The 11,396-nt window shown below is 40.8% G+C and overlaps 1 protein-coding gene across 1 annotated transcript; it reads left to right on the top strand.

The window, feature by feature from the left end:
- The first annotated feature begins 6,083 nt into the window (after positions 1 to 6,083).
- LOC136046449 (interleukin-9 receptor-like) lies at positions 6,084 to 11,120 on the top strand. The gene is made up of 8 exons (XM_065733033.1): positions 6,084 to 6,162; positions 6,567 to 6,675; positions 7,390 to 7,583; positions 8,247 to 8,383; positions 8,690 to 8,864; positions 9,055 to 9,169; positions 10,162 to 10,246; positions 10,540 to 11,120. Exons 1-8 carry the CDS (start codon positions 6,084 to 6,086, stop codon positions 11,089 to 11,091), a joined length of 1,446 nt encoding a protein of 481 aa, XP_065589105.1. The 3' UTR covers positions 11,092 to 11,120.
- The last annotated feature ends 276 nt before the right edge of the window (positions 11,121 to 11,396 follow it).

Genomic DNA, 11,396 nt, shown 5'->3' with positions numbered 1-11,396 from the left:
GCTGTGGGTCACAGATGGCTGCAGTATCCTTACCCTGTCCTAAACCAGCAGGCTGGAAGATGCAGGGTTATGTGTCCCTGTCTCTTAGTCCATAAAGCTCACAATGAGACACTGCTACTCAATCCATCTTTGGCACTTCCCCTTCTTTAGCACCAGACCCACATACATGACTGGCTTGGTAGATCTTGACTGTAACACTGCAAAGTTTCAGCTGAGTATTAGAAATGTCTGTTCCCTGTGTGTTCAGGGTTATGGGCAGGGAAGTACTGCAATGCTCATTTGTCTCTGCTGTTTCCAGTATTGCCCCTTTGAGCTCAGTGCAGGATAAAACCAGGGAAGAAGCAGAGGGCAGGGCAGCTCAGGAGTGCTGTGGGAGTTTGGCTGCCTGTGATGCTGTATGGGAACTGTTGAATCACGGCCTGAGCCACTGATAGATCACCTCAGTGGGTATCAGTGGGTATCAGAATCAGTGGGGAAGGATCTCTTGTTGGAAATCCCTCCCCTGTGGAGTTATCAGTGAATCTCAACCATCTGTAAAAGGTGAGCCTCTCTTTATTTACTGGTTGTCTATTTACCAGTCAGATAAGCCTATCAAAATATACCATCTTCCTTACTGTTTTCTCTGAATGCTATTCTTTTGGGTTATTCACCCTACAGATGCTGGGCAGTACTGGTAGCACAGCTGCACTGAGGCCAATGGATGCAGTCTCATCTCACATTCAGAAAGGGCAAGGAACTGGATTTAGGTCACCTACAGAGAGCTCTCTTGTTGGTACTTTTTATAGAAGTGTTCCAAGAAGATACTTTCACATTCAAGAAATCATTTGGCCTTTTAAATGTTAACATCTTAACAGAAATTCCTCAGATTATCCATCACTAATGAGTAATTGCAGATGCAGCTAGTTCAACTCAATCTGATAATCTAAGTAGTTTTTCATTGGTTCTTGAGAATATCTTTAGAATCAGGCACAGTAAGCTCTACTTCATTATACCACGGCTGCTACTCCCTGATCATCAGACCACACACCCTGCACTATTGAGGGACAGAAGCAGAGTGAATAGTGAAGTTTCCTTTGAGCTGGTAAGATGGTTTAACATGCTTCTGTTTTAGGCATGCCACCAGGTAATGATAGGCTACATCTAAGATAAAATATAAGATATAAAAAGTAACTTATTTGTGTAAGTGTGTAATTGTATACTGTTTCTTGTACTATGAGCCTAGAAGGGTCTTAGCACTTTTGTTCTGCTTTGACTGCTGAGGACAAAACCACACTCTATCACATTGATTCAGATTTAGATTGTGCTGAAAAGAGGCATCATCTTGATTAAAAAAAAAAAAAAAGTTTAGACACTGTGAAAAGGTTGAATGTAAAAGAATTCATTCAGAATAGCCTTCCCCTCACTGTTTGGGACTATGCAGGCAAAGATATATGCATTCATGAAAAGAATATATGTTTGTATGTATACAGATATGCAAATATTGAGGTGTTGTATGTTTATATATGTGTGTATATATATACACACACTGATATATCAATATCACTTTATTACAGCAGCCCTCCTATGTAGGAACTTTCCACAGCTGACAGGGTGCAAGTCTGTCAAAGCTACCAGTTCATACTGTTTGTGAGGACACAATTATGGAAAGATGATTCTCCAAAGATCAAGGCAGCAAAAGACAGGCTGTTTGAGGTTGGATAGGGAAATCCTTCTACTTTCTTGTTCTCTATCAGTTTGTATGCTTACAGGCTGGTCATGTGAGTGTGCTATGTACGTCTGACATGTTTCTGTTGGACGTGTTCAGAGATCTAGGTATTGAGCAGGTAGATAATGTATGGTTATTTTTTCTGAAAGGGTTTCTTAAAGGACTTTTATGTGTCTGTCACTTTTACCCTATTACTTTTTTCCCCGTCTCCATCATGTCAAAAATAACCTTCTTGTCCACACCTTCACAGTCCCTGACAGCATCTCCTTTTCCTCTTGTAATCTGACACTTCTGTATCAAGAAGTCAACTCCACAGTACTTGCTTCCAGCTCCAACTAGATCATCAAATCAACTCTACATTAATTTCTGCCACACTACTGCTTACATGCTGTTGCCTATAGTTCTCTATTGAGCTACTTCAGCCTCATTGTTTGAGTCTTCCTTGACAGCTCTGCTTTGCTGAGTTACTTCAAACCAGAGAATATCTAGGCTGCCCATAACCTGACACTCTGCCACCATCTTTTATTAATTCCCCTATCTATCAGTACATTTATTTTACTATCCTATAAATTCTGAAAAGCAAAGATATATTTTTATTTTGTGTTGCTCTGGACCTCAAACGTGAGAGTGAGCCGAAACTTTGGATATGGATTTCTGTCAGTGTGAGCAGATTTAGCAATAATAGCTGAGCAACATTTCTGTTGATGAACATTTGGGAAATCTGTGTTTTGTAAAAATTCTGGCTGAAACGGTTTTTGGGATGTAGATCTACGGGAAGGTATGGAAAAGGCACAGCTTCAAAGCCTCATTTTCTTGAGCAGACGGTAGGCAGGAGAACTCCCCCCAGAAAACATAGAGAAAGGATGGAAATACTATAGTAGCTAGCTGAGATCACTGGGAACCTGAGGCCACCAGTGTTGGCACTTCATTAGGCTTCTGCTTGCTTCCTGGCCTGATTATTAGCTTCATGCTTTCCTCCTGCTGCTGTGGAAAGAACTGTCACCATTCTGAGATGGTGGTCACTGGCTTTTGCACTTATTTTTGCCCCACTCTGTGGCTGTCTACTGCCAAGGAGAGCTGAGGTTTGAATTAGCCATGTGATTCCACTTTGCCATATGGCCTATAAAAATCTTTATACTGACCAACAGAAGAAGACACTACTGAAGCAGGTATTTTCTTCTGGAACTTGGCAAAACAGTTTATCTGTGAGCAGGCAGGGCTGTCATCAGCCTTTGGGTAATGTGGCAATTCATTTTCCACAGCTGAGTAATTTGAAGCAGGTGGGAAGCACAGTGGATTTGAAAAATGAGAAAAGGCATGGAAATATAGCTAGGATTCTAGAAAGACATACAGCTGTTTCTTGCAAGACAAAGCTCATTGCAGTGTTCAGCAGACAGGGCTCAGCCTCATGGTGTCTCTGTAATCAGTAATTTCCTCGAGCACAACAATTTGTACCAATATTTCCTTTCTATGCAAGAGGGAAGTGCTTGGCAGTTACTGAGAAGTGATATGACCTGTCTGTGAACCTGCTGATTGGACGGACAGCAGGTTTACCTTTGCAAGGTAGAGGGATTGCAGGTGCTAAGAGGAAAGCTTATTGTAATTACTTCCTGCAATATCATGAGCTAAGGAGTTTATTTTATTTTTTAGATACCCAACCAAATCTTATAGACTACGAGTGTTGGAACATATGCTTAGGTAAGAGGTTTTGGTAAGAAATGTAGTTCTTCTCTGTCTAAATTCTATCTTTCATTTCTGACCATATCTATCTTCAGCTTGTAACTACTGGATTCTCTCTATCTTTCTCTAGTAGATTTTAAGAAGAGACTTTTCTCCTATCTGAAATACTCTTCCTGTACAGATAATTCTAGCTTGTGTAAAATTGCTTCTTAGCCTTTCCTCTGGTTAAGTCTAAGAGATGACTTGATCTTTCAGTTATTTATCTCAGATGAAAGCTATCAAATATTAAATCATTCTTATAGCTCTTCTCAGAACTATTTTTATCTTTTCAGTAACATCCTATTCAAAGTATGGATCCCAGGAGAAGAACTAATAATAGCATTACAAATGCTATAAGTAGTTGCAATAGCACTTCTTTTAATTGATATGCATCCAAGGTCTGTGTTGGCTCACGTAATTGTGTTAGTATACAGCATTTAAACAATACTGTATTTATTTTCAGGTGAGAGAAGGAGACAGTAGATGTCTGGTATACTTCATGTATTGAAGAACTGAACAGAGGGGTTTTTTGAGAGGCTGAGAGGGAGGGGAAAGGAGTGTTAATGAATTAGCCACATCTACCTGGAAATAGATAATTACCTGGTTTAATAATCTTGAATTTCTTTATGTGCCTGTGTAAGTATTTATAAGAATATGTATAATTGTGCATGTACTTACGCATATCTATTTCATATTTAGTCAGCCTTACTGTACTTATCACAGGGATCATATACAACTCTGATCAGAATGATAAGCTGGAGAGATGTCATGCCTCCCACCTCCCTCAGCTAAACTCAGCTAGCGGTGACACTTCCTCTATGCAACCCCCGCTTTGAAGAAGGTCTGTAGCAAAACAGGATGTCTACCAAAAACCCATAGATGAAGACGTGGTGAATTGGAAGCAAAAAAGATTCCTTCTCCTTTGATCAGTTTCTGAAACAGTCTTATTTCTCTATTTAATTCAGCAAAGGTATGCTGTAAGCAGGAATGAGTTTGCTGTAGAAGTGCTGCTGCTTAGGTGTGTGAAATCTGGGTCCAGCTCCTGCTTCTGTTATTAGATCATATAATACCTTCAATAAAACAATCCTGCTGATTGAAACATCCCAGTCTTTGCTAAGTGTAGACTTTTTCTCAGTCCTGTTCAAGACCGCTTCAGACACCTTGATGGTTGGAAACCACACTCGTTCCATACCCTGCTTATACCCATTTGGCTTTTTGCCAGGGCTGTACTCAGAGTTTCCTCTATCTTGTTGTGTATCTCTCTTCCCTCCAGCTGCTTCTGAAAGTTCATAGAGGTGGCATTCGCCCTCAGGCTGCGATAAGCCTGCCATGCTCATTCAAGACAATGTTCCTCACAGCTTCCTAGGGCCTGGAACACAGTTCTGTATCTGAACTGTGGAAGCCATGCAAACCACAAACTCCTGTTATTTTTGAATTATTCAAATAACTGCTTTTGGCTAAAATCAAAGTGCTCTCGGTTTATGCACTCACTCCATGTTTTCTGGGTTCCAGGCCGAGTCATGAGCTCCTTAGAGCTGCACACTTCTTGCAGAGGTGCTGACCCATCTTGCAGCATGAAGGTAGTGGCAAAAACTGCAAGTTGGAAGCAGTGTTAAAAAGACAGCGTCCCACACACCACACAGACTTGTGGAGAGGCTGTTCAATATTGCAGAAGGGAAATCTCAAATACCCATACAGTCCCCTTCAGTACGTTGTGGTAATAACCAGGTCCTAAGTTTTCTACATCCCAAATGAATGTTTGATCAGGAACATGATGGCTATTCTTTCAGAGTTCTGTATTGCAGAAAAGAAATGCTGATAACAAGATTCTCTTGCTGTAGGTGGGCAGCTTGGTTATCTGCCTGGAATGGTGACTTCCTGTGTCTGCATGTGTTTGAATGTGGAGAGAGAACATTGTGACAGGTCTTGGTTTCTTTCAGATATGAAATTGAATAATTTATTTAAAAAAATCGTTATGCTAGATCACCCTTTTCTATCCCAGCTTTTGTACTGGCCTCAAACCATTTCACACTGGCTCAAGGCAAGTGTCAAGTGACTCAATGGACAGCTCCCTCAATAAAATGGCAGAAAATCAATGACTCTCAAGTGAAGAAAGATCTGTCATTAAAGGCAGATAGTGGTTATGGTGGAGATACTTTCAGCAGGTAACTACTGATCATGAGAGGTCAAAAAAAATTAAAGCCTTGAAGATGCAGAAATTATATCTGCTCCAGGAGATCTGTGAGCTGCAGTATCTGGAGACTGAGGAGGTTCTCAGAAAAGAGCTTCAATGCTTTCTCTGTTCAGAAAGAGCAGTCAGGAACTGGCACAGGCTGCCCAGGGGAGTGGAGCTATCAGCCCTGCAGGTGTTTAAGGAAAGGGCAGATGCAGTGCTTTAGTGGGCAGTATTGGTGGCAGGTGGATGGATGGACTAGATGATCTTAGAGGCCTTTTGGAGCCATAATGATTCTATGATTCTATCAGTTAATATTTCAGTAAGCATCTATTTTCAGCTTTCATCAGAAACAGCACACAAGGAAACATGAACATGTTTGCTAGCTTGTATTGGGCCTGGCAGCAGCATGTAGCTGAAGCAACTGGTACAACTACTGGAAAAAAAATGCTTCTAACAATTGTTCTGATTTAGATACTGTCTGGAATGGGGCGAAATGTGCAGCAGATGGGCCTTCACCTGTGCATTACTGCTGTGCTGCTCCTTGGTGAAGGACGAGGGAGAGGTAAGGGGAGATTTGGAACAGGTCCGCTGTGGGAGGTGTTTATACATGCTCTCATTTTTATACACAGACCCTAAGGAGTGGAACATAAGATCTCATGATTGCCCTTTCCTAGTTCCTGAGCAGCAGTACAGCTGGCTGGTGGTGCCAGACCTGGGGAGCCACATACGTACCAGACAAGCTGAGCAGCAGAAAGCACAGCCACTGCACACAATCCCTGCCCTAAGTTCTTATGCTTGTCTCATACAGGGAAATGAGTATCCAGTAAGTGGAAGTATGAAGTCCCTAGTACAAGAAAGGAAATGTATTGTGAGGAAAGTATCACTAAAGGGAGAGCTAGCAAGTAGTACATTTTAGATCTCATTAGGTGATAACATGAATACAGCTCCTGTTGGCTTCTTCTGCAGATTTCCCTGGCAACCTGAGCTGCCTGAATAATTATGTGATTACTGTGAGCTGCACGTGGGCACCAGAGGATCCCATGGGTGATGGACCTTTCCACCTGCATTTCACAAAGTAAGAGCTGCATGCTGAGAGCTGTCTGTGGCTCTCCCGACTCTAGCATGGGAAAGACAGCGCAGAGAGGTAGAGATAGGTCATGGCTGGGGGCTTTGCTTTGGACATTGCCAGTTCAGTCACTCAGCTGCTATCTTCTCAGTCTTTCATGGCCTCATGGATGCAGGAGGTGCAGAAGAGCTCTTGTGTGTGTATATATATAACTGTGTGGTCTCCCGCAGACTCAGGGTGGTTCTTTGGTCCAGTATTATCTGTTAGCAAGGGTCTTTCAGTGCAGAAGGCCCTCCCTTTGTAGCCTTGGCTCTCACTCTTCAGGGAAGATCCAAGTTGAACCAATATACTGTTGTCTGATCTAAATTAGTTAAATACATTAATTTTTGTTGTTCAAAGTCTAATGAATTACAAACTTCAGAATCAGGTTTATTATGTGAATAACTCTACATCTAAGAAATGAAATCTGGTGAATAATTTCTGAGGTGATAGGATAATTGGCATTGTGATATGCTAATTTGAGATTAATTTGTTTAGATTGTGTAATAAAGTTGTTTCGACTACCAGTAATTAATAAACTGTTATGTGAGAGTAAGCCACTCTGACATTTGATGTCTAACTTAAGTCAAAAATAGCATAACTCTTAACAATTCTGCATTTTAAAGCTGTAAAGCACTTAATTGTATGACTCAAAAGAAATCTTCGGCCTTTTCATTTTTTTAGCCTCTGGTCAAAGGGCCAAAATGCCAGCTGCCAGCTGACTGCCAGAGACAGCATGCAGGATCGGTACCACTGCACAATGCATTTTGCAAGACAGATCTTGGAAATAGATGGTTATAGAGTCTCTCTCCAAGGCAACTTCTATGGAAGCAATCACACATACGTTATCTTTTCAGAGTACAATCCCCGCCAGCACAGTAAGTACAAACCAGGGCAGCTGTGGGCCAAGGTTCTGCCTAGAGTCTTTGGGATGGATCTGATCTACTTCCTGAAAAAAAGGGGGTCTCAAAATGGAAACAAGCCAGATTGTATATCCATGCAGAGTACACTATCTGGGCTTTAGCAGCAGGGTAGCAGTCCTGGTGTCTCTCCAGTTTGACTTTTCCTGGACTTTAGAAAGTGTTTGCTCTTGAAAACATTTAGGTTGTCTTTCTGGTCTTCATTCTGGTTTCTTGTGGTATGAAAAATGCATTATTGGGTTGTTTCTTTGGTGGTTGTTTGCTGTTTTGCTCCAAATAAACGAAGTCACAAGGAATCGAAGTTGTGGAACTAACCCGTGGTGTGGTACTTCAGACATGCTCTAGTACTTGAAATCTCAGAGCCTGCCTGTACCAGTGCTACAAAGAGTATGACATCTTGAGTGTCTCTTTGCTTGCAGAAGTATCCCCAGGAGCTGAATTATCATCACTTTATGCCAGCTCCCTACCTGTTCTGACCTACTCTGAAAGCTAATTCAGCTGCACTTAGTATCGCTAGAAGCACCTTGGTCTTCCAAGACTTTAGTCAGCCTAGGAACATGCATCTCCTTCTATGGTGCTCCAGACCCAAATGTCATGGAAAACTTCTCTCTCTATTCGCAGTAAAACTTGATCCACCTTTGAACATCCAGAGCAACATTACTGCCAGCAAGTGTCAGATATGGTGGACTATGCCTTCGTACCTTGATGAAATTCTCCAATACCAGTTGCAGTACAAGGAGCACAGCAAGTCATGGGAGGTAACTGGATGAGCAACACACTGATAGAACATTGCTCCTCATGGTACAATGACCTTGCCACTCAGCTCAGGGTCTTCTGGCAGCTGTTTGCTTTAAGATAGCCTTTCTGGTTTGCCACATGAAGATAGAAGGGTTTTATGTAAAACATCAACAGTGAAGATCAATAAATCTGCTTAATCCTGCATTCTGACGTCATTATAGAGGCTTTCTTCTTGCATCCAAGAACAGAGGGTTTGGGGAGGAAAAGAAGTTATTAAAATATCCTCCCTTTGCCTTGTTAATAGAAATTTTTGTAATAACTTGCAGACTGCACTGAACAAGACACCACCTGGTTCTCTACCACGAATAGAAATTGAAGGCACTGAATTTCGCAGTGGCATCTCTTACGTTGCACGAGTTCGCTGCAAAGTTTCTGAAATTGAGGAATCATACCACAGTCAGTGGAGCGACTGGAGCCAGACAACAGTTTTTCAAAGAGAAGGTACAAAGAATGTTGTTTTTGCCTTAATCCATGGGCTGCTGTTGTTGCTGGTTTGTTATTGTTTGTGTGGTGGTTCTGGTTGTTGGGTTTTTTTTGCCTATTTTTTTGTATTGATTGGTTATTTGGGGATCTATCAGAAATTCCAGACTTTTTCTTTTTGTGCGTGTGTGTGTGTTGATTCTTTTTGTAGGTACACCAGAACTGTCTGCAAAGATCTTTAATACCAGAACATTGCAGTTCTTGTTCATTCCTCTGAGTTTTGCCACCCTACTCTATTTGTTTTGGAACTGTAAGCTTTTTTCCAGGTACATTATGATACTTCATTAAGTTCTCCTTGATCTTCAAAGCCTGAAGAGTAAATTAAATGTGCTTATATCTATTTTGCTTTCTACTACTTCTGCACAATCAAATTCTAACATGCTCAAGAGATCTCTTAACAATCTTAGGACAAGATGTGATCCTTAGCTAATGATAATGAGTGACCCCCTACTTAATCATTAAGGAGACCAAAACACCTTCTTGGCATATAACCTCAGCTAGAAGTCAAGGTTGAGTGTCTCTTAAACAGATTTAAACCCATTGATATTTTGAGTTGTTTCACACAGGTAAACTATAAGTGTAAGTGTGTAGCAGTCCCTAAGGGATGCATGGTTAAAGTGGTATAAGGGTTAAGCTGTTTCTGACATACGTACCAGTATTCAATGTGTAAAATATCAATATAGGCAAAGTAAAGAAAGTAATGTCTATAAAACCTTGGCTCAACCATTCTCTTCCTTCTTTTGTGCTAGTAACACTAAAGCCAGTCTTCTACCTCTTTCTTTCTGCCTTAACATACATTTATTATGCTCCCTATGCATGTTGTTCTCAGAGAAACAGAATACTTGATGTCTGTACAATAAAATATTTATACAAGATAAACTTTAATAAATGGATGATGATATATGAAAGAACTTCATCTAAATGTAGTGAAACTAGCTCACTAAAATACTGCTTGAAGAGGTAGCTTAGATCAAACAATGCTAAACAAATACATAAACACCTCAGTGCATATATTCAGTAATAAACTAATACTGATTTTGCAACATATAGCATTCCTCAGATACCTTTGAAAGGACTGGGCTAGAAAAATTAAATATACATGCAAGAGGCAAAACAATTGCATACCCACAAGATGTCAAGAACCACATAAAATGAGCTTCTACCTAGCAGAAATATTGGGTTTTCAGCTCATCAGTGTGCTATACTGTCAAGGCAACGCAGAACAATTTGATTTTAAAGTGTTGTTTTCTCACCTTAGGGCAGAAGTCCTCTCTTGCCTTAACATTCCTACACCAGCTGCTTTCTTTCAGCCACTCTATAATTTGCACAATGGGAATTTTAAGGTAAGATGTTTCATTTATTTCTTACATTCTTCAGTTAAGGGGAGGTTTGATTTTTTTTTTTTCTAGGATTAATCACTCTATTTTCTGAGCAGTGCCAGGTGAGATCTTGAGAATTTACTGTAATATCCTACCTTGGGAAAATTAAATGCTATCGCTACCCTCTAACTTATATTTTGTCTATTAGATTTCCACTAAACCTCTGGATTCTTGTGCCCAACCATACAGACAGAACAGTTAGTTTGAAAATTCCTCCTCTGAGCAAGTTGTCCTAAACTTACTGATCCTTTCACTAGGACTGGGTTGGACCTAATGAGACTTGTAGCCAACTCAGAAGGGAAGAGGCAAGCAACTCAAACAAAGTGACTGCAGATGAAGTTTCTGAGCTAAACATCCAAGAGCTGGTTTCCCAGATTTCCTTGAAGCCTACGGAAAGCACAAATTTGGTTGCTGTAGAAGAAATATTTGCCTTTGCTTCTGCTCCAAGACAGCAGTATGTCCCCAGCAGGTGTGTAAGAGGCGAAGAGATGGAAGTCAGGACAGCAGTATTGGTAAAACAAAACCATGCTGATGATACCATTGGCCTGAAAATCTCTGAAAAAATTAAAGCCAACCTTGAGAGTTCCAGCATGGGAATGAGTTATCCCTCTCACTTACAGTCTGGAAAGAATGGCTGCCTCATGCTTCAGGAATCTTTGGAGATGGCAAGTGTGTCATTCAGCAGTAGTGACTATTGTACCTTGTGTGATAGTGATGCCACTGAAGGTTTGATTCCTGCTGAACTGCTGAAGCTCTCTGATGGCAATGGTCTGGTCAAATGTCAGAATGATCAGAATGACCTTCCCTGAGGGATGCTGCCCACAAAGATTTGGTGTTGCCCTCTCATCTCCCAGTACTGTCTTCACAAATGGTGACTGCACAGACAATTACCATCTTGTAATTAGATACCTTTTTTAGGGTAAGATTTTTGGTCTGGCTTGATGAAGTGTTCCCAAATTTCAAATCTTCTGAATGAGAAGAATGCTTCCTAAAATTGTCAAATCAGTTGTATGTAAAATTTCTCTTATCTGGACAGCCCTTTGTGTCTGAATGTGTCTGCACAGAAATTGAACCAGTTTCATGAAGTCTTTTTTGCTTTAAAGGCAATCTAAAC

The sequence above is a fragment of the Cyrtonyx montezumae genome, unplaced genomic scaffold (genome assembly GCF_038088225.1).
Source record: "Cyrtonyx montezumae isolate F1298 unplaced genomic scaffold, pur_monq_1.0 scaffold_16, whole genome shotgun sequence".
Lineage (NCBI taxonomy): Eukaryota > Metazoa > Chordata > Aves > Galliformes > Odontophoridae > Cyrtonyx > Cyrtonyx montezumae.
The sequence above is the reverse complement of the archived record's forward strand: the minus strand, read 5'-3'. Positions and strand labels throughout refer to the sequence as shown.

Excerpts from the sequence above, each read along its gene's own strand:
- LOC136046449 (XM_065733033.1), top strand. The coding sequence starts at position 6,084 with ATGGGGCGAAATGTGCAGCAGATGGGCCTTCACCTGTGCATTACTGCT. Across the intron at positions 6,163-6,566 it reads TGGTGAAGGACGAGGGAGAG|ATTTCCCTGGCAACCTGAGC; the intron begins GTAAGGGGAGAT and ends CTTCTTCTGCAG. Across the intron at positions 9,170-10,161 it reads AACTGTAAGCTTTTTTCCAG|GGCAGAAGTCCTCTCTTGCC; the intron begins GTACATTATGAT and ends TTCTCACCTTAG.